This window comes from Momordica charantia (assembly GCF_013281855.1).
Source record: "Momordica charantia cultivar OHB3-1 chromosome 5 unlocalized genomic scaffold, Mcharantia_2.0 BLBB01000005.1, whole genome shotgun sequence".
NCBI classification, from domain to species: domain Eukaryota; kingdom Viridiplantae; phylum Streptophyta; class Magnoliopsida; order Cucurbitales; family Cucurbitaceae; genus Momordica; species Momordica charantia.
The window spans coordinates 22,164,497-22,186,348 of record NW_028275163.1 but is presented as its reverse complement, the minus strand read 5'-3'; the positions used below and the strand labels follow the sequence as shown (position 1 = coordinate 22,186,348).

At 32.5% G+C, this 21,852-nt stretch overlaps 3 protein-coding genes across 6 annotated transcripts; 2 read left to right on the top strand and 1 right to left on the bottom strand.

Moving 5' to 3' along the window:
* Positions 1 to 4,793: 4,793 nt before the first annotated feature.
* LOC111014323 (small ribosomal subunit protein eS17-like) lies at positions 4,794 to 5,512 on the top strand. Its single transcript, XM_022289006.2, has one exon. The coding sequence runs from the start codon at positions 4,897 to 4,899 to the stop codon at positions 5,317 to 5,319; it is 423 nt and encodes a 140-aa protein (XP_022144698.1). The 5' UTR covers positions 4,794 to 4,896; the 3' UTR covers positions 5,320 to 5,512.
* Positions 5,513 to 6,482: 970 nt separating this feature from the next.
* On the bottom strand, positions 6,483 to 10,620 carry LOC111014227 (TLD-domain containing nucleolar protein). 2 transcript variants are annotated; one of them, XM_088124196.1, is made up of 8 exons: positions 10,423 to 10,620; positions 10,250 to 10,352; positions 10,060 to 10,164; positions 9,168 to 9,253; positions 8,753 to 8,997; positions 8,151 to 8,340; positions 7,223 to 7,406; positions 6,483 to 6,961 (listed from the first exon to the last, which is right to left on the bottom strand). In XM_088124196.1, the coding sequence occupies exons 1-8, from the start codon at positions 10,476 to 10,478 to the stop codon at positions 6,644 to 6,646; spliced, it is 1,287 nt and encodes a 428-aa protein (XP_087980322.1). In that variant the 5' UTR covers positions 10,479 to 10,620; the 3' UTR covers positions 6,483 to 6,643. The 2 variants fall into 2 exon arrangements, with proteins under 2 accessions (XP_087980322.1, XP_022144575.1); XM_022288883.2 differs by having other exon boundaries at positions 8,753 to 8,979.
* A 115-nt stretch (positions 10,621 to 10,735) lies between these two features.
* On the top strand, positions 10,736 to 13,789 carry LOC111014372 (uncharacterized). 3 transcript variants are annotated; one of them, XM_022289069.2, is made up of 4 exons: positions 10,736 to 10,869; positions 11,003 to 11,100; positions 11,435 to 11,623; positions 13,380 to 13,789. In XM_022289069.2, exons 3-4 carry the CDS (start codon positions 11,462 to 11,464, stop codon positions 13,545 to 13,547), a joined length of 330 nt encoding a protein of 109 aa, XP_022144761.1. In that variant the 5' UTR covers positions 10,736 to 10,869; positions 11,003 to 11,100; positions 11,435 to 11,461; the 3' UTR covers positions 13,548 to 13,789. The 3 variants fall into 3 exon arrangements, with proteins under 3 accessions (XP_022144761.1, XP_022144759.1, XP_087980323.1); XM_022289067.2 differs by having other exon boundaries at positions 10,737 to 10,869; positions 10,977 to 11,100; XM_088124197.1 differs by lacking the exon at positions 11,003 to 11,100 and having other exon boundaries at positions 10,759 to 10,869.
* The last annotated feature ends 8,063 nt before the right edge of the window (positions 13,790 to 21,852 follow it).

The window sequence follows — 21,852 nt, the reverse complement described above, 5'->3', positions numbered from 1 at the left end:
TGTGTTAATGGCCAGTGTTCAATTTAATGCCTTCTTTGACTTTAAAAATGGCTCTATCCTAGCTTAATAAATAAATAAATAAAACAAACCATTATCTCCTAGAGATTATTTAGACATTTCACAATTTCGAAAATTTATTTTAACTTTATTTTCCTTGGTTCGGGATTCAAAATCAAATTTTCTAATTTCTAATTTCTAATGATACAGAGTTAAATCATATATAGTCTTAAATTGAGATCCAAAAATATCTTTTTTTAAGATGCCATAACCTGAACTTGCACACCTTTACTAGTAAGTTTTCATTGTAAAAAAAATTACAAGTGGCAAATATTTGACTTTAGGATGAGAATTTTAAATCAATTTACTAATTACTTTATTTGATAATAAATTTGTCATTAATTGAAAAAAAAAAAAAAGAAAATTTATTGGTTGCGTGTAGACAGTAGGTAGTCCGTAGTTAATTATTCCTCCCACTGACCACTTCAAGGGATTTTTGTTTATAAAATAGAGTACAATCCAATTTAAAAGAAAATTTATTACAAAAAAAAAAAATGAGTGGGTGGAGATTTAAATTTCCGATTTTTAAAGAAAATGTTATATATTTTTACATCTCGATGCTAGTTAGAAAATGAATTGAAAAATAATTTTTTAATATAAATGTATCTCTTAAATTTTTTTTATTAATCTATAAGGAGAGTTTGCCTTTTTTTAATCGTTGATTTCGATATATAAAAATATTGCAGAAAATGAAGTCTATGAACTAATCTCTCCCAGAGATCATATTCTCGTTGAAAAGTCAAACTCTCCTATCAACCTCATCATCACATGATCATAACAAAGAAAAAAGAAAAAAATAATAACAAGATGATGAAAATATTCATACATTCATTGTATTAATGTCCAACTTATAAATATATAAAAATATCATACAAAGTGAACGAAATTTAATACCTTCATTCTAAATTTCTACTTTCTATTGATATACTTACATTTTTAGGCTAAATATACCTATTTTAGTCTTTTTTTTTTTTTTTTTTTACATTCGAAAGTGTTTTCAATTGAGTTCCTATTATTTAAAATATTTCAATTTAGATTCTTATGTTTTTAAAAATTTTAAATTCAGTCGGTCACTGTTGACGAATGTTAAAATTGCATGATGATAAACTTACCTAGTACAAAATTTTTAGAAATTTATAGGATAAAAAAAAATCATCTAACGGAAGAAAAACTTGAAATTTCTATCAAATTCCTAGAAATTTGGAGAAATTAGAAACTTTACCTAGTAGACACTTTTTTGCTCTAAACTTTTGTTAATTCACTAACTATTATGCCATCTTCATCGGTAAATTTTAACATTTACCAACAGAGAGTGACTAGATTGAAAAATATTAAAATATATGAGACTATATCTTAAAAATTTTCAACTATATTAGAGACTAAATTAAAAATCCACGGCATTAAGAGATACGACATACCTGCATTTTATTTTAAAATCCAAAAGCAAGGCAACACAAAGTATAAATTTTAAGACTATGATTCCGCCGGCAGGATGAACAAGATTTCAGAGACGAGAAAGATTCAGACATTTGGCCGGCTGGCTAGATGAGCAATTTTGATTTATAAGAAATCTATATTAGATTTAACGGCATTTGATTGAGAGAATTTTTAATACTACGAGATTATGGAAATTATTTTCAATTCATTTTTTCCGCGGCTTCAGTATTGTTTGAGAATCATATGGGTCAGGTCAACCAATATTTTTTCAATGAACACACAGCAGCTCCTTAATTATTCAAGATGAAATCAACAATTTATCGTTAAACTTTTTTTTTTTTATAAATTTGTTGATCCTGTGATGTTTTCTTTGGGATGTAAACTTTGATTTGAGGGCTATGAAATTGTTCTCCAAATAAGGAGGTTGGCATCTTTGACTTTTAACTGTATTTTTTAGGTTTTTGGCTTTGAGCTTGTTGAAGACTTTGGTTATGCAGCCTGACAGGTCTTCGACTATACAACTTTTGATGAAGTTCTCAAACTTGCAGCTTTTATGAAATTCTCTAACTTGCAACTTGACGAAGTTCTTCGATTATACAGCTTGATGAAGTCTTCGACTATCAAACTTGATGAAGTTCTCCAGCTTACAGCTTGACGAAGAGAAGATCTAATTTTTGAAGTTTAGTAATCATCATGGATGACTCATTGATCCAAAAAGACTAGGGTTAATTAGGAGGTAATGAGTTCAAACCTCATGATAGTCACCTATTTTAGGAATTACTAATTCCTATATATTTTCTAGTACCAAATGTTGTAGGGTCAGACGATTGTCCCGTGAGACTAGTCAAGGTGCGCGTAAACTGACATGGATACTCAATGATATTGAAAAAAAAAAGTCTAGTAATTTCAAGTCTGGTTGGCTTAGATCTCATGGCTTTGAGTCTAAATGCCTTCGCACGAGTGACCTTATTTATTTATAGAGTTTGGTGGACTTTCCTTTTTCTTATGGGCTTGCATGAATCTGAGTATAATCTCAACATGGGCTGATTTAGTTAGCCACTGTCATCATACATTTGTAAGAAAGACACACAAATATTATTTGATTGGTTAATTTTATGTGTTTGAAATTTAATTTGTAGACACGTGTAAATTTGTGATTTGTCCTAGATTTAGCCATATATAATTTTGACATCAACTTAAAATGATGATGTGACATTTCATAATTGGCCAAAATAATAATGATGTGACATTTCATAATTGGCCAAAATTATGATTCAACGATAAGTAATTAATTTTGTGTAAATATTAAGTTTTCTTTAGTACAAAATAAGAGGGTGGAGTTTCTAACTGACGACATTTTAGTTAGAACTAGGTGAACTAAGTGTCTTCACCTGTTAAACTATCATTGAATAAATATTTATAACCTACCAATAACACATTTTTCAAGTGTGCATAAACTAAGTTTTGTTAGTGGAGTATGTTAGGTATTGGTTTCAGAAGAGAAGGTGAGTGAGAGAGATGAAACAATTGTTGTACTAAAAAATCACGTTAGATTTGTAGATGTCCAAAGTAGCAATCACGCAAAGGAATGTGACGCTAACCTAAACTTAGCTCTGGTAGGATATCCATCTTCAATTGGGTCTTGGGTTCGAATTACCATCTCTAGTTGTATTAGAAAAAAAAGAAGAATATAACTGGTTTAAGAAAAGAAAAGAAAAGAAAAACTCCAAAAGAGAGAGTAACATGGCAAAAAGGGAAAAATTAATTTACGCCCATATGCTTTTTAGACTTTTCAAATATTTTTTTTAGTGTTAAAATTACCTGATGATAAATTTATATTATATGATTTGAGTGCACATCAATTTGATTCTCTCAATTTTGGAAGGGATCAAAATGGTCACTTTTAAAAGTGTAGAAACAAAAACGAACGTTTTCAAAGTACATAAATTATAATGAACAAAAATTTATAGTACAATGATCAAAGTAAACCAAAAATTTATAAGGAGTAAAATTAACTTTTATTCCTAAATTTGGCAAAGTATACAGACTTTCACCATAAACTATGAATTTCATCAAGTTAAAGTTCAGACAACGGTCCCAAATTTCAACAATAAAATTTTCCTAAACTTGAACAGTATAAAATCTTTATAAACTCACTTATTTCAATAAAAGTTTAAGACTTACCCAACATCAAACTCGATAATTAAATAAATCGACCAAAACTCGTAAATTTTCCAACTTTGAGACTGTTATTTGTTTAAGTTTCATCAATTTCATATTAGACAAATATTTTAGGGCAAAATACATTTTTGGTCCGTGAGATTTGAGGTAGATGTCTACTTGATTCCTGAAGTTTCAAAATGAACACTAATCTCTGAGATTTTAGGGAGGTGTCTAATTGGTCCCTGAAGTTTCAAAATGCACTTTTAGTTCTTGAGATTTAAAGTAGGTGTCAACTTGGTTCCTGAAGTTTTAAAATAAACACTTTTGGTCAATGAACTTTGAGAAATAGTTCTAAATGGTCCCTGATTTTTTTTACTGTTAATTAACTAATATTATAACGACGTGGTGGTCGCCGGAAAAGGGTGAGAGAAAGAGAGAGGAAAAGATGAGAGGAGGGAGAAAGCACCATCACCTACACATATATTATTTAATTAATATAATCTGTCACAGCAACCACAATAAATAATTTAATTGCAATTTGTCACGTGATTTTAATATTAATTAATTAATAGTAAAAAAAGACCATTTAGAACCATTTCTCAAACTTTAGGGATCAAAAGTGTTCATTTTAAAACTTTAGGAACCAAGTTGACACCTACTTTAAACTTGAAGGATCAGAAGTGTTCATTTTGAAATCTCATGACCAATTAGACACCTACCTCAAACCCGAAGGATGTTCATTTTAAAACTTCAGTGACCAAATAGACACCTACTCAGGGACCAAAAATGTATTTTGTCCAATATTTTATCATTCAAATTTTTATAAACTATTATTTTAGTAATTCTTTGAATAATAGTGACAAAAGTTATAACATTTATTCAAATTAAAGGTAAATATTGCAACACTTCTAATGGGACCAAATTGGAAGTTTTTGTAAAAATTGATATAGCTTGAGAAGTTTGGGATAAAAATTATTTTATTTATTCAAATATTTAAAAAATTAACGATAGATCTGTAAAATTTTTCCATAATGACAAATTATTTCCTCGAAAAAAAAAAAAACACTCCAGTGGGCCGCATTTGCGATCTTAAAAGCCCAATCCATTTATTGAAATATATAAGCCCCAAAACCTAATCTTCTGTTCACGTAAAAATTCTGCTCTCCGAGAACCGCCGCCTCTTCTTCCGACGCCTTCTCCACTCTCCGGCCGCTTGCAGACGATTTCTCCGGCAGCACCATGGGCCGCGTTCGCACCAAAACCGTGAAGAAATCTTCCCGTCAAGTCATCGAGCGCTACTACTCGCGCATGACCCTCGACTTCCATACGAACAAGAAGATCCTCGAAGAGGTCGCCATTATCCCCTCCAAGAGACTGCGAAACAAGATCGCCGGATTCTCCACTCACCTCATGAAGCGGATCCAGAAGGGACCGGTCCGTGGCATCTCCCTCAAGCTTCAAGAGGAAGAGCGCGAGCGCCGGATGGACTTCGTCCCTGACGTCTCCGCCATTAAAACCGATCAAATCGAGGTCGATAAGGAGACGCTCGATATGCTGTCTGCGCTTGGAATGAACGATATTCCAGGGCTTGTTCAGGTCGATCCGTCCGTGCCGCAACAGGTTGGATTTGGATTGGGCGGACGTGGTGGTAGGAGGTACTGAAATCCCCTAGGGTTTTGATTTTATCTCTTTTCTTTTCTTCCTCCGATTTTCTGTTGGGATAACTACACAATTTTGTGATTTAGTTTCTTTAATGAGTATTGTTACTTCTCGCTCTGCTAATTGATCTGGAGATTTTCACATTGATTTCAAGGAGCCTTCAATATAGAGATTTGTTATCCAAGTTTGTTGAGAATTGATTTGTTTTACTCTGATGTGTTGATTCGTATATTGTTTGAATTTTTGTTTGCTGAAGTATATGAGGTAGAAGGAGATATATCAAAATCCAACGTAAAAATGCTTTTCAAAAAAGGCTAATTATTGGTGAAGGATTGAAGAACACTCTACATAACCTTCTTGCAATTTCTTTTGAAGTGCTTTTAATTTATTTTAATCATGTTTTGGTTTATATTTGTAAATGGATCAATATGGTAGACCAAAGTCTTTCATTGGTGCTTTTAGCAAAAGTGCTTTAGTTGTTAGCCGCAGGATTTTCGAGTGTATTTGTCTTGGGTTTTAATTTCATGGGAATGTCATGGAAAGGTCACAAGAAAAGTTATAAAAAAGTATAAAAACTGAAAAAAAATATATAAATTAACATATAATTGATTCATCATTAATAAATAAATAAATAAATAATGATTTATATTAATATTAAGTTTATATTAATGAAATTTAGAAATGTTTGTCGAAGTTTGAACCCAATTCATAAATACATGGACATGTATATTTAATATCATGTTGGGCTCTTTTAAAAAGTACTTCTAAATTATCAATAAGAAAATTATAAAATTACTTCTAAAATTGATAATTTTGATCGGAAAAGTGTTTTTGTCGTGATATAGGTGCTTTTTGAAAAGGTTTTTACATATTATTAGCAAAATGAAATTTTGTTTGCCTGTGGGAAAAAAAAAGAAAAAATCCTTTTAAATTTATTTTTCCAAGTCCAGTACTCCCATGAATTTCTTTCTACACATTTGGTTTTGTAAATAATTTTTGTGAGATTATGTACATGCTTTTGCTGATCACAATGTGCATGCTGTTCACTATTGATATCATAATTTTGACCAATTAAATATTGTTTAGGATCATAGTTTTTTAATGTTTTCTATATCGACATCCTCGACACATGGAGAAATTTGTAGTACTACGAATACGAACACAACTTCCCAAAATTTACAACGGCATTATTTAAGAATAATGAAGAATCCAACGACAAACAGAACGTGTATGTACTTTATACTATAAGTAGTATAAATCTCCCACGCCGATTCGTTTCTCCTAAATATTATTAACTATATATTAAAAAGAATAAATAGTATACCGATCAGTCACTGGAATTGGCGAGACCGACCATGTTGAGCATATGGCGATCCTCTTTAAACCTGTCTAACACGGTGCCCTTACTGCCGTTATTGTTATTGTTACTACTCTGTCTTTCCTGTTGTCCTGCTCCTACTCCCCAGCATTCTATCACTTCCGGGTCCACCCGGTTCACCTTCGACAGGCACGGGCTCCCGAATGTTGTGCATGCGAACGTCTGCCCCTGATCGAAGCTCGCTGATATGAAGAGACCGAAGTGGTTCACCCGTCCTCCGAACCCAATGCCGTTTGGTATACTCTCTGAACTGAAATTTACAGCACACTGACAAGCACAAGACTTGTAAACTCAGGATCAAATAGAAACACTAGTCCATTAACACGTAAATAGAAATGACATTGGTAACAACAAAAACAATACACTATTGAAACTAAGCTTAAATCACAAGGTTCGAATCGGAAAAAAAATTAGAGGGGAAAAGGGAGTTAAAAGTTTAGAGAGAGATGGAAAAACTTCAAAGGGAAAAAATTTAGATAGATAAAATGTCAAGGGAGAAGAATATTAGAAAGCAAGTGGAGAAGTTACCCATTGAATGTTATTGTTTGCTCCAGTTGGTTTGAATATAGCAGCCTTGGGATATAGCTGAAACAGAAAGGATTTCAAATCTCCATAGAAATCACCATGCTTCTCCAATGGCTGAGAAGCATAACCTCCATATATATAACCTTGTTTATCCTTCACTATCAGCACAGTTGGTCCACCGTCGATACTGCAAAATTTAATCAAGCAATTAATAAAAAGCAAGCTCAGCTCAGCTCCTCTTTCGAATTCGGTTGCACTCACCATCTAACACAATTAACAGCACACAACTCAACACACAGTTTCAACCATCCCAGAGAAAGCCACCCTAGAAACTATTCTGACAATTTAAACTTCTGAGCTTGAATAGAAAAGAAAACTAATGGGACAAGACTAAGGGATCCTTGAGACACGAGATATAATTTGAATTTCGGAGCTTGTCCGGAAATGTTTGATTGATCAACATGACAAGTCAAGCATGGATTAAATCTAATATAGGAGATAGATTGAGAATCGTGTCGCGGTACGTATTGTACTTTTTACCTTAAAGCAACCAACTTGAGATTCTAGAGTAGTATTTGAGATGTTTTATGACTTCATGTCTAAGGTGCAGAGCTTCACTAATAACTAAATTCGAAAACTTAAAAGTTGATAGGTTATGGTACAATCAATTATTTATACATATTGAGCTAAAAAATTTGCACAAGATTTGATGAGCGACCATCAATGTTAAATTAACACTAAATCCAAGAGCTTATATGCTTTAGATACATTCTTTAACATAGAACTTTGGAGAAAATGAGAGAAGAGAATCTCCTTCCTTAGAATTCAAGCCCATAATAGAAGCTTTTAACGATTCTTATTCCAGTGGAAATCTTGTTACTTGTAAAAAATTAAAAATGGCTCCAAAAAGGAAAGAGAAAGAAGTACTCACGTTATGTTACCCAAAAATGTAGTGAAACTCAGCCCATTTATTGCACTGTGGTAAAGAAGTCTCCATTCCTCCAGCTCGTGCTGAGGAAGAGCTCCTCCTAAATGCCAAGCATATTCCTTCTTCAATAATACAAGATTAGAATCTATATTTTCTCCATATACCAGCCTTGGAACTTGACAACCAGGTCTTCCTACACAACCACCATAAAAATGCATAAGAATTACATAACTGAGCCCTTTTTTTGAAGTTTCAATATCCAGAAAACCGTCAATATGGTCCGGGACTTATATTAAATAGTGAAGTTTTAAAGAAAGATAACGAGATAATAGGATGGCCTATCTTTTTATTATACTCATGGCCTACCCACACTATAATCCAGGAAGGCTTTGCCCACCTTAACACCAGTTTTGAGAGACAACAAGGGTTTATCGTTATTAAGACAACACTTCATCAAAATAAAGCATAATCATTCATGAAAGAAAACACAGGATCAGCAAAGAAATTCGAAGATACATAATTCAACTGTGACAACTAGTGGTACTAAATCACTTAAAAGTAACTAGTACTGGACTGAGATTTATTTGAAGATAAGAAAATACTACCTATGTCAGGTGGCATCAGTAAACTTCCAAGAAACTTCCTGACAGATGGAAGCAGAGTACACCAGTTTTTGAAATCTTCATAAGTAAATTGTTCATTATTCTCTGAGAAAGTTGCCGCACGAACAAATATTTGTACAGCATCCTGATGTGAATCCAATCCAGGTTCATTATTCCCCGAGGAGAATATATAATTGAAAATTGCTATTAGAACCGATTCCAGATCAGACCTGGCATTGGCATGAAAACTAAGAAGGCACATATAATCACATTGAATCAGATTTTAAATTAGAATTATATTTTTCCGGATTCGATGGAGGGTCATAGATGGGATGGAAACAACACGGTGGAGGGTTGTCATAGAGTTTAGTCTCTGATATTCAAGCTCTATAAAGAAAAAGAAAGACATGGATATTACCTTCCAAGGGTACCATCATCTGATACATCTAACAACTGATAAATGAACCCTTCAATTTCTTCATTTGTTCCTTTTTCATAAGTGCCCTTCAATGCAAATGATGACAAATAAGAACTATCGTCACGACTAAAATAAGAATATATGATGGGTTTCAAAGATCCATAAAATGAATGACCAAAAACAAGATGTCCAAAAAGTTTGACAACAACTCTAGGAGACGTTTGGAGCACGGGTTTGGCATCTGAAACATGTGGTTTAAGTGGATATTTAAGAAGCCTGAGTTTAGAAAATTTGTAAGAGGGAATGGGTTTGAGGAGAGTATCGGTTTGGGGTATTGTTGAAACCCATGAGTTTGTCCAACAAATCCCAAGCTTGACAAACCAATAGAGTAAACGTGGATTCCTTATGTCTTACACACTCTTTCCAGGCCATCTAGACGTCTAATGTAAAAACTGATGTTGATTTCGAATACAGTGAAAAACGACACATCAAAATTCAATTACAAGTTGAGCGGTAAGATATTAGCATGTTCTCTCATGGTTGAAGGTTCGAATTCCTCCTCTCCTCACTTGTAATGTACCATTATCAAAACAAACTCACTTGCAAGTTTCCAGGCCACGGGCAGCGAGCTTAGAAAGCTTAAAGAAAAAAGAGAGGGGAAAAAAACTCTACGTTGGGTGAGAAGAGAAAAATAAAGGAGCACCAAAATCAAACAATTTGAGTAATTAACTAACCTTTGAAATACTGCTATAGCTCTTCAAATTCAAGATGGCCTAACAGGCTATGAGCTTAGAGAACTAAACTACCGATCAATGAATGGATATATTGAATGTGAAGTATTGACTTTTGACTGACATTGAATTTGAAGAACAGGGAAACCCCAATGACTTACTTTAGCTATTACGAGGTCTTCATAGGTGAGCTTTTGATCCTTACGCTTCTGTGTCACTAAATCGAACAATCTGTCCCCAAGAGGACCACGAAGTCCAAAAAACGACTACCAAAAGAAAAACCAAAAGAATCGGTGAAGAGCAAAATCAGAAACTACCCATTTAGGCAATGGAGAAGACAAAGAAACTGACCTCAAAAACAGAGGGCGATACGTATTTGCCATTGCTATTTGACCGAGTGGCGAGGGACTGGAACAGCAACTTAAGATCTTCCAGTTCCTTCTGAGTAAAAGCCCTGCAGCGACAATCAGATACAATCAAAAAAAATTTGATGGGGTATTGCGAGAGAGAGTAGAGAGAGGGACCTGGAGGCTGTAGCGAAGCGAGGAGAATCTGTACGAGGCGATTGAGCGTTGCCCATTTGCAGAAAATCAGTGATTGCTACGTTTATCTGATTCTTTCTCCTTATTCTCCGAAGAATTTATAGCTCCCCCTTCGGGAATCGGGCGCATAATTGGGTTTTTTTTTTTTTTTTTTTGTACCGCGGCGAAAATGTATCCCCGAAAAATAAAGATTGAAACTTTGACCCAAAGAAAAAAGGGAACTTAGCTACAGCCCACAATTAGAACACATTTTATCTTTGATTTTGATATTTATTTAATTTGAGAAAATTAAAATAATAAATAGAAAAACCATAGTGGCCGTGGGCACGTGTAAGGCTTATTTTCGATCAACCGAGCCATATGCGACGCGATGCAGCTTCAACTCGAAGAAATCCGACTCCAACTAAATTGAGATGCGCTGTTCGATCAGTGAGTATCTTTTTATGATTCAACTCTATAATATTTCTTCCTAATTTTCGTGCCCCGATTTGTTTATACTGATTCTTTTGCATTTTTTCTGCTTCGATTTTATTGAGGGATTGGTAATTTGAGCTTTTCTCAGTGGTTCATAATCCGGACGCAATAGTGGATGGTCATTTCGAGGAAGATTTCTGCTCGTATACCTGGGTTTTCTGTCGATTCTCAGGTTGTGTTTGGAAGGTGAGAAAATTTTGGGAACGGGGTAGAAAATCTCGATTATTTTCGTTTTGTAGAATCGTGTTCCTGTGAGAGGGGGAAACGAAAGGAAAAACTCGAGACCATTCTCATAACCCGCAGATTTTCCTTCTGGAACTCCCAATTTGCTGTGTGGCTGAAGAATTTTTATGTCTTGAATCTTGTAGATCTAGTAGGAACTAAACCCAGCTCGTTTATGTTCTTTCTCTGTGTAATTGTTACCTGATTCTGTCTATCTCAAATTTATTCTGAACTGATGTTTCAATTAAGTTGTTGGGTGGAACTGAGAATTTGACTTGTGTGCTTACTGGAAAAACAGGACAGAACTACATAAAATTTGGTTGTAATGATGTCAAGACCTTGGGTTCTTGTCTGTCTGCTGTTACTGATCGTATTCTCCTCACAATTTGAGTGGAGGCAGCAGTATGAGAACGAGCTTGAAGCAGGTCCAAACGCTTCGCAGAGAGAACCACAGATATCTGAAAGAGAGGAAGCTGTAAAAGAAAAGGTGGAGTTCTAATTATCTATCTTCATTTGCCAACGCACTTGTGTGTTTCAGGTTTTTAGGTTTTATCAATGCTTTAAATGATGAGATGTTCAATTATATTGTTGTTGTTATTAGATATGAAATAATATATGTATCCATCGAATCCTCGGTGATATTGCTCCTGGGGGTTTATGAAAATTCCCCGCACTGAGACGAATCAAAAAGGTAGGAAATGTGGAGGTTATTATCACTGGAACACCATTTGGAGGCTGTATTATATGATAGATCAGAAGGTTCACTAAAATGATAATTCCGGTTCTTTGTTTCTTTCCAACCATAAGGTCAAATATAGAGCTTTCCCAGCATAATTCCAAAAGACTTTAGCTTTACCTTTGGGGGAAAATCCAATCAATTTCGAATTGAACTCAAGATGTCCAGATGACAGCACCGAGAGATACCAAATATCTCGCGAAGTAAATTCAATGGTGTAGGCAAACAATGGATTAAAAGATGATAGATGTTTTCCTCTGCGTTTGTGTACAGTTGACACAAGAATTTGGAGTAAAAGTTGCAGCATTTCTTCTTTTGATCTTCTCATTACTTTTGATGCTTTGAAAGCCTAGAGAAAACCTGAACCTTCTTCGGAATGCAACTTCCATAAACCCTTAGAGATGCCTTGATGGGGTATCCTACCAGAAGTCTTGAAACTACAATTCATATATTTACATAGATAATACAGAAACTTCCCATCATATTCTCTTTAGAACTCAAGGACACAGTTGTAACCTATAGAACAAATCCTGTTCAAGTAAGCTCATCCGTCATATCTAACAATTTGATCTGTCTTTCGTTGTATAGCATATAGAAGCGTACTTGTTTCTCCTTGCTGGTTGCACATGTCTACAACATTATCTTAGTTATCTACTAATGGTAGCCAGGTTTAGTTGTTTTTTCACACATTTCTTTACCAGAAAAGTAGAACTATATCTAACCTATCCGCACCATTACATCTGTAACACGAGACTATACTGCTGTTCTTCTTTGACCCAATTGGATTATTGAACTACCTGGTGCCTGATATTTTAATCCCATATGATCATGGACATGACGGTATGGCATGAATACATGCACTATAAACTTTGTCAAAAGTCAGAATCTCTAAATTCTTGTGAAGTTTTCCAACGATTGTTGATTGACTGTATAATTAAATGGAAACCTGGATGCTTTTAAGGTTATGGTTCAAATCATGGTCGTAAAATGTTAAATATCTTATGAGTTTCTCAATACGATATGTGCTCAGGCTTCAAAGAGCCAAATTATTACACATAACTCAATTGATCTCACAAAACAATCTATCATCCTACACATTTGGTTGTCGAGAAACTCATAGAATTTTAATATTTTGAGTAGGTGTACATTGTTCTCCCAAAGTACAATTAAAAGGTGCCGTGAATTCCTCAATCAGAGGTGAAAAGGAATGATAGAGCAACTTTCACTAAGGCACCGAACAGAACAGCAATCATGCTACATCCTTCTTTCTCAAAATAATTCTCTTAGGCTTTATTTTCCTACTTGCAGTAGGTTCAAATTGATGATATCATGAATAATTTGAAATTTTACCTATTTTTCTCTTTTATTCTGATTTCTTGATTCTTTTCTTCATCTTATTCATGATAAGGGCTATATTGATTGTCTTCTCTTTCTTAGTTTCTCTAGTTTCTTGGTTTCTAATACGTTCTGTAAATATAATACTAAAACTCTATCAATGCTACTGTAGATTATCCTTTCCCAGGAGAAAAATATTCGGAGATTGAATGAACTGGTGCATAAGCTTAGAAGACAGTTACTCCAGTGCAGAGGTGAACATGAGGCAGTGAATGGCACGGTGACGCCCATGACCGAGCTTCTAACGGTGCTCGACCAGCAGCCAATGTTAGAAGATTAGCTCCAATGGAACTGACCACCGCTCTCGATCTTTGCAAGCTCCACTCCGTTTCTGTTCAGTGATCATTAATCTAGCCTCCTGATGAGATTGAGTCTGAATCAGTACTACATTTTGATAGGACTTTAACTGTAATTGTAGATCATCTTCTCCCCTATTCAACTCTATACACTACTGATAAGTATACCAAATATAAGCTCTATTAAAAGTCATATAAGATGTTACTTTGAATTCCTTCCCTATTATACTATTATAGTTTTTGATTCGGTTCATGGGTTAGCTTGATAGAGGCTAAATCAGAGAACTCGAATGTCGAAGACTAAAATCGGGAGAGCAATTACCAATGTTTTAATCAGTTGAATTATGTTCATCGTTAGTCAAATTGGGTATTACACGTTCAATAGTTAAATTTTTGAAATTTTACTCATTGAGCACCATGTTTCAGGAGATTTTTTTTTTTTTCATTTGAAAATAAGAAAGAAAATGGTTGTACAACACATTTCCATTTAAGTATATACTTTTTTCTCTCTCCTTTCTGTGTCCAAAAATTGTGGCTGGTCTATAGGTGTGCTACTAAATGCACTTTGCATACATTCAATAGGGATTGGTTTCAATATTGAAATTCCAAGTTTCACAGTTGAGTGGCTTTGAATTCTAGCATTCAATCAAGTTTGAATTCTATGCACCTTTTTTTTCCTTACTTTTCTTGCATTATCCACTCCTAACATTAACATAATTTATCAAATTATTTGTTAGTGTCAATTAACTCATTCAAGGTTTAATTTTCCTACATATTCTCCTTTATCTTACCCCTTGTTAAGATTATCCTCCGTTCTTACCAATGTGATACTATGTTATCTACAATTGAACTTTAGTGCGTAAAGATTTAGTCCATGTACTTTCAAATTGGTAACAATTTAGTCCATGAACTTTTAGTGCATTTTAAAGTTGGTAACCATTTAGTCCTTATCTAAAAAAATTTTTTTGTTAAGTTTCTTGTATGTATAGATTGATAAACTAAAGAGGGACCAAATATGCTTATGTAATAGAAAGATTAAATTGCTATATAATAAAATTTGACACTTAATTTTAATAAAAAAAAATTTACGATAGGGACTAAATTGTTACAAATTTTAAACCACAAGGATTAAATCGTTACAAATTAAAGTTCAGGGAATAAATTGTTATTTCAGTGCAATGACTAAATGTATTTTTTAACCTACCTTTTAAAATCAATTATCCAACCATACTTTAAAAATAAAAAAATAAGAGAAGTATTGAAAAAGTATTTCTAGAACAAGCCCTTAATAGGTAGGGTCGAAATGGTCCATATACCTATCCAAAGTAGACGATATCATACGATAGACGATGTCGGATTTCTTGTAAAAACCAAAAATAAAAGTGAGGAGATTTTTTTTCCCTTTTTATAATAATAATAATAATAATAATAAGTTAGGAGTTGACATTATTTAGTATGAGAGCATTGGTAACGACCTATCAGAGAAAGAAGGCCGAGGAAGTGAATGTGTTGTTGGGCTCACACATTTATTGAATATTCATTTCATGCACTAATTGGATCTGAATATAATTAATATTCCTATTCTTTTTTTTTTTAATTTTGTCCATTAACTTTATTTTTATACATTCAACTGTCACTCTTTCAATATTCTGATTTCTTATTTAATTTTTGGGTAATGGTTATAAAAAAAACAGCCATATTTATTGTTTGCAACTTCTATGGCTTCTTGTCATTATTCTGGAGTGGAAATTGATCTCATCTCCAGATTCTAAAATCAGTTTGAGAATTAATGAACAACTTTTTTTTCTTTTTCATTAATATAAATAAAAGGGACTAATTTTACCTTTCAAAGTGATCATTGTATTGTTTAATCTTGGATTGGTTTGATTAATTATGCTTGTCAAATTAAGGAAACTTTTTTGGAAGAAAAAAAGGAGTAATTTTTTTTTAATTAAATACTATTTTGGTTCTCTTTAGTTTATACATTTTCAAAATGTCAATTTTGATCCATGTACTCTTGAAAAGTGACTATTTTAGTTCGCTCATTCTTTTTTAAATATAAGGACTAAAATAAATGTTTTGAAAGTATTCATAACCAAAAGAGTACTTTAAACATTTTTTTTTAGTTTAACAGCGTGTAGAGGTCGATGTAGAAATTCGAAACTCTGAACCTTTTTAGTCAATGGTGTATGTTTTAACTAACTAGCACTTTTACGAGGAAATGAAATAAAATGATAGATGAATTGAATTTTGCCACAAAAATTATTGCCCAACTCACTAATCTTTTTGACTCTTGTAAATTTGTTCAATAAAAGGAATAAATCAAAGCATCAATCAAGGAAAACTTCCTTTTGTGATTTGTTTAAGAGAAAAAAAAATCAATAGTAAACTATTGAAAAGTTTAGTCTTTTGCCAACAATTATAACACATTAATTATTGGAACCAAAAACATCTAATCAATTAAAGATGGAGAGACCTAACATGCTAAAAAAATGATCTATATTACTTAGCATTCTACTAATATAAAAGATGTCAAATTAATAAAAATTTTCATATCTGCCATGATTTGGGCATCTTCGTACCAATTTTCTCCTCCTTCTTCGCCAAACCTTTTTACCAAAAATTAAGCAATTTGAGAAGATGAAAAGTTCCTCCAAACTTTAAGTAACAGTTCTAAAAGGAAAAATTAATTAATTTATATCTTCAAACGCGTAGGTTGAATCCAAGATTTTAAATGTCGATGTCGATACAAATTCCGAGGTCTTAATTTCGTGGAAATATCGATAAAATGTTGATGTCGATGGATATTTCTGTAAAAGTTAGAAAAAATAAAAAATCGTAAAAAATATTTAAATTAACCAATAAACATTTTTCTATTTATAAATTAGTTAAAAATAATTAATATTGATATTATGTATATATTGTTGATATTTTTCATATTTTGTCGATTTTCTTGAACTATAATGGAAATGTCGATTTATCCCTCATGTCGATGTCGAATCCATAAAAACATGGATATGTCGATGAAAATACTGACTTATAAAAATTTAGAGTTGTAAATTAATATAATTATTTGTTTAGAGTTTTAATGGATGGTTCTGCAAAGTTTAAAAATTTTATTTTTTTTCCCAAACTACCCTTGTTGTATTTTAGAGAAAGAAGACTTGAGACCTAATCCAAAAAATTTTCAAACTACACCCTGTAATCTTTAAGCTTGATTATCAATTTATGGCTAAAAGTCTATAAATATGATTGAATAAATCAATTTTAAAAAATAAATATTATAAGGAGATTTGGTATTTCTATATAATTCCGTCCATTCTTCGTTGATAGTTTATGCTTTGACTTTTGATATATTTTTTTCTTTTTCTAATCTTGGATATTTTTAATTTTTTTTAATATTCAAGTTTATATTGGTTTTAATTTTGGATAAATTAAATCTTTTTATTTATTTATTTTCCTAGAAGATTGTTTCATGCGGTAACTAGTGGTTTTTTTCCATAAAATTTAGGAGTTTATCACCTAGCATAGTTATATAGTTTATGTATTAGTAACTTTCTTTTTATTAGTTGAAATCATACCCCATAATTATAATGCTAGGCATGTTAGGAGGGGAAATCAAATCAAACATGTGGCCCCTAGTTTTGCCATATGTATTCAAGCCCCAACTTGGCCACGTCGAGGACGAGGAGGGACAAGCCGACATACTATAATGCAACGCTCCGTTTGGTTTCGATTTGGAAAAGATTAATTTTGATGGGCAAGAAATTCACTTACAATCGGCGGGACGTCAATTTTACTAGCAGACGATCTTCTGTCCGTTAACAGAAGATTTGCTAAATGACTTGTGAATGCCCCTAATGATTTTCTTATAAAAGGTGGGTCACACATTCTCAAAAGCATGCAATTTTTTTGCATCCAACTTAAGTTCGACTTGACACCTGCTTGAACAAAATATTAATTTAAGCTTCAAAATGTATGCGGTCGAGCATCACACTTGTGTAAGGTTCTATCTACATATTTCCAGCTTAAGTTCACGTCAGAGTCCACCTTAAATCGCCCCCAACTAGAATACTGCATATATATATATACTTTATTTGAAAAAAAAAATAACTATTAACCTTTTGGCTACGTGGGGTTGCAATATATGTAATAGTTTGTTTTTCTTTCTTTCTTTCTTTCTTTCTTTCTTTCTTTTTTTTTTTTTGAAATTAAGAGAGTAGATTTGACTGGTAAAGGGATCAAATTTGATTGTTAGAACTAAAGACCATTTTTTTAAATGTTGTAAAAGTTGACTAGAAAAAAGAAAAAGACAAGAGAAAATTAATTCTCGTTTGAGAGATCCAGAAAATGAGGGTCAACTTTATTTAGATGATTAATGTAGGGTTTAAGAGATACCTCTATTTGTGTGACACTATTTAATACCTAAATTATTTTTTTATACAGTGTGTCCCAATTTTATGAGCCTAATTTTTAACCTAACTCTCGCTTCCATTATTATTCTCTTCTCGTTTCCATTCAATAATTTTAGGGTCAAAAAGTATTAAATTAGTTTAACCATTATTAAATAAATTCAATTATAAATTTAATCTTTTAGTCTAGAGGACCAATTTTTTCTTTTAATTCAACCCCTGCAACCAAAAAATTGTGAGTTAAAAAAAAAAAAAACTTGAACATAGTTAAACTATTTAAGATATATATATCATTGACCAAAAGGTTGTAGAGTGTCTTATTACAAATTTCATTTTGGTCCCTATATTTTTAGTTTATTTCACTTTTGTCCCTCAACTTCAAAAAGATATTTATTTTATCTACACATTAATACATACATGTCTCTTAAATACATATATTTAACAAAATAACAACCAGGACAAAAAACAATTATGTTTAAAGTTAAAGAACTAAATTTTACATTTTAGGAGTTGGAAGTACCAAAATAAAACAAACCCAAAAGTTTCAGGTCTATTCCATAACCATTTAGTTAAATATAAAATAAAATAATGGGTAAAAGAAATAATACAAACCTTAAAAACTTGATGAGATTAATTAAAGTGAGATGATTTTGGGGGCAGGCAGGAAATGTACTCCCACTTCCTCAAGTCACAAACTCAACACTGTCTCTCCCCACCAGACCAGACCGCATCAGCTGAAACAGACCACACGACCGCACCAAATAAATGTTTCATCAATTTTGGGCTTTTCATCCACCTTTCCCGAGTCACAGTGGCATTTCATAAACGTTTTAAAGTATTCTTTAAATAAACATCGGTTAATATTTTGAATAGAAAGTTGACGTGGTAGAATCTGGAACGACGACGTAACATCCAACGTCTCAATTTTGTCCTGAAAGTCTTCTTTCTCCATTGTCTAGAAGATCAAGTTCTACCATATTTCTAGCCTCTTTTAGAAAGGATAGTTTCTTCCACATTTTTTAAACAAGCTTATGCGTCAATCATCGCATCTTCAAATATTAGTAAATAATTTCCTCTTAGGTAGGGATTTGCCTTTTTTTTTTTTTGTGAAATAAATTTATTTCACCTTTTGTGTTGGGCAGTACAATGGCAGCCATATTTGCGCCTCATGGAATCACCCTTTTATCCATTGGAAGAGACAAAGATGGGTGATTTTGGTCCAATTAATGACTGCTAATATTAGCCGACCGTGTGCTGCTGAGGTGACAGAAGTAACCAAAACTTGATCAGCCTTCTCGCTTAGAGTGTTGAGTTTGACAAAATTTTGCATGGTCCAACCAAATAATATTGATAATATTTTTTTTAGACATCTAAAAATGTCGCTTTACATTTTGGACATTAACTATACCTACAAAGTGGCTTCACCTTGGTCAGTCCTACGATTCACTTTGGTCCTAAGAGTGGCATCTTGCCTCACATATAACTTACGAAACCATGACTTGTTGTGTCATTTGTTAGGTTACAATTCACTGACGAATTTTCAAGTTATATATTGTTGAAGTAATTTTGGGAAGCTAGTTGGATTAGGATTCGGTGAATCGGATTGACCATCGAGTGATCAAGGAGAGGTTGGGTCTAGTTAGAAGAACCTGAGACCTGATAAGTTGTGAATAGGGAAAGGACAAGATCTTGTTGTTTGGAAGATCGAGAGAGTTGATAGTCTTATCTTGACTTTGGAAGTTGAGGTGAAAGCGACCTACAAAAAGAGAAGGTGAGTGGATGCTGGCATGATGCCGGCCTACCACGTTCCGATACTTAAGTCAGTATATGAACTTAAGAGAAGAGAAGTAAAGAGTGACTTGAGAGAGAATGACGTACCTTGGAAGGTTATGGGCACTTGCGATTTATAGGAGATGTTGTAGTGTGAATGCATGGTGGATGGATGCGCTTGGTCGGGCAATAGGCCGCACTATAAGCCGCATAAGGGCCATAACCGCGCAGCATAGGGATGCGCAATGCCGTGGTTGCACAGGCGCACGACGGCCTCGCTATGCGCATGGCCACGCTAAAATAGCTCTGGCAACATATATAGCGCAACTTTAGCACATTTTTAGTGCAACTTTAATGTATTTTTTTAATGCATCTTATAGTGGACCATTTAGCACATCTTATAGTGCACTATTTAGTGCATCCTTTAAAAAAGACATATGGTAGATGATTTCGTAAGGAGAGACCTTACTGTTTAAGCTCTTTTGATAAATTTACCCCAACGTACATATACGTACATATATATACATACACACAAAGATATATATATATATATATATATATATATATATATATATATATATTATTTTGTAGCTTAAATTAGAAGAAAATTTTAAATACTATATAGTAGTACATTTATTATTCAAATGATATGTGAGGTCCAATAACATTAAAGAATTATACACAAAGTAATCAAAATCTATAATGAATGAAATGAACAAGTAATATATAAAATCTTCTCCTTAAATCACCACGTAATAGACCTTTGGCCCACCCACTTGCGTGGCTTAGTTGGATAGTAAGGAGGGGACCCTAGTATATCGTTGATTCTTTTAATTTTAAGAATCTTATCCGTAACCAAGCTAAGGTTTTAAATATCTATGTCGATGAAAATGTTGGTAAAATATCGGTATCGATGGATATTTTTGAAAAAGTTGTAAAAATAAAAAACTCGAAAATAATAGTTAAATTAACCAACTATCATTTCACAATTTTTAAATAAATTAAAAATGATTAAAATTAATATTATGTCCATATTAATAAAAAAAATTAATATTTTTTATATTTTGTCGATTTACCCTCATGTCGATGTCGAATCTATAGATACATGGACATGTCGAGATGGACAATGTCTATATGTGAAAAGATTTTTAATACCATACCCATAACACAGGTATATTTCAAATATAAATTCAAGCAATACATTAATTAATCATAAAGATTACATACAAAGAAAAGAACAAATGGAGATAGAAATAAAGATTTGAACCCTTGTATTGAATTTGTTGGATATTTCAAATTTTGAGCCCTTATTTTAATTTTTTTCCCATGTGCAATTAACTCCTCATTAAGCTGTGGAACGTCAATATAGAGACTATTTGACTAAGTAAGCTGATAACAAAATAAAAATAAAAAAACATAAATAAAATTTTTAAAAATTGTTGAATTTCTAAGCCATGAGAGAGAGAAATAATTTAATTAATGTATTGACTTGTTTGGCCATAAGATTGTTGATTTTTTTATTTTTTTTCCTTCCACAATTTCCCTTTGCATGCATGCGATTTGGACGCAATAGAAAATTTAGACCCTATTATTTGACTTAGAATAGAAAATATTTGAACTCCATCTCTCTGCATTTTCTTCCCAATTAAATGCCATCATTATTCGCTTATTTATTCACCTTTATTGTAAGTTCATCGGAATATAGCTGAAGTGGTTAATATTTGATCCAATAATATTTATATTTATATTTTGTAACAAATTAAAATAGAAATAAAAAAAATAAGAAATTTGTTTTCGATTGTTTCCAAAATTTTTGTATAATTTGAATTAATAAACTTAATTAGTTGCAAAATACTTAAGACTTTTAATAAAATTAGAAATCACGTTACCAAACGAGCCTTAAAATTTTCGTTTCTCATCGTTTTCAATTTATTTAGACATATAAACGTTTAATAACTATTTTGTTTGTTGTTTTTCATTTTAAGTGATGTTTCTAACATTGTCTATAAATGTTGGAAACAACAAAATAATGTTTCTTGGTTTTCTTGTTTTCCTTTCCAATTTTTTTTCAAAACATAACTAAAAGCATTACTTTATCATTTTTTAC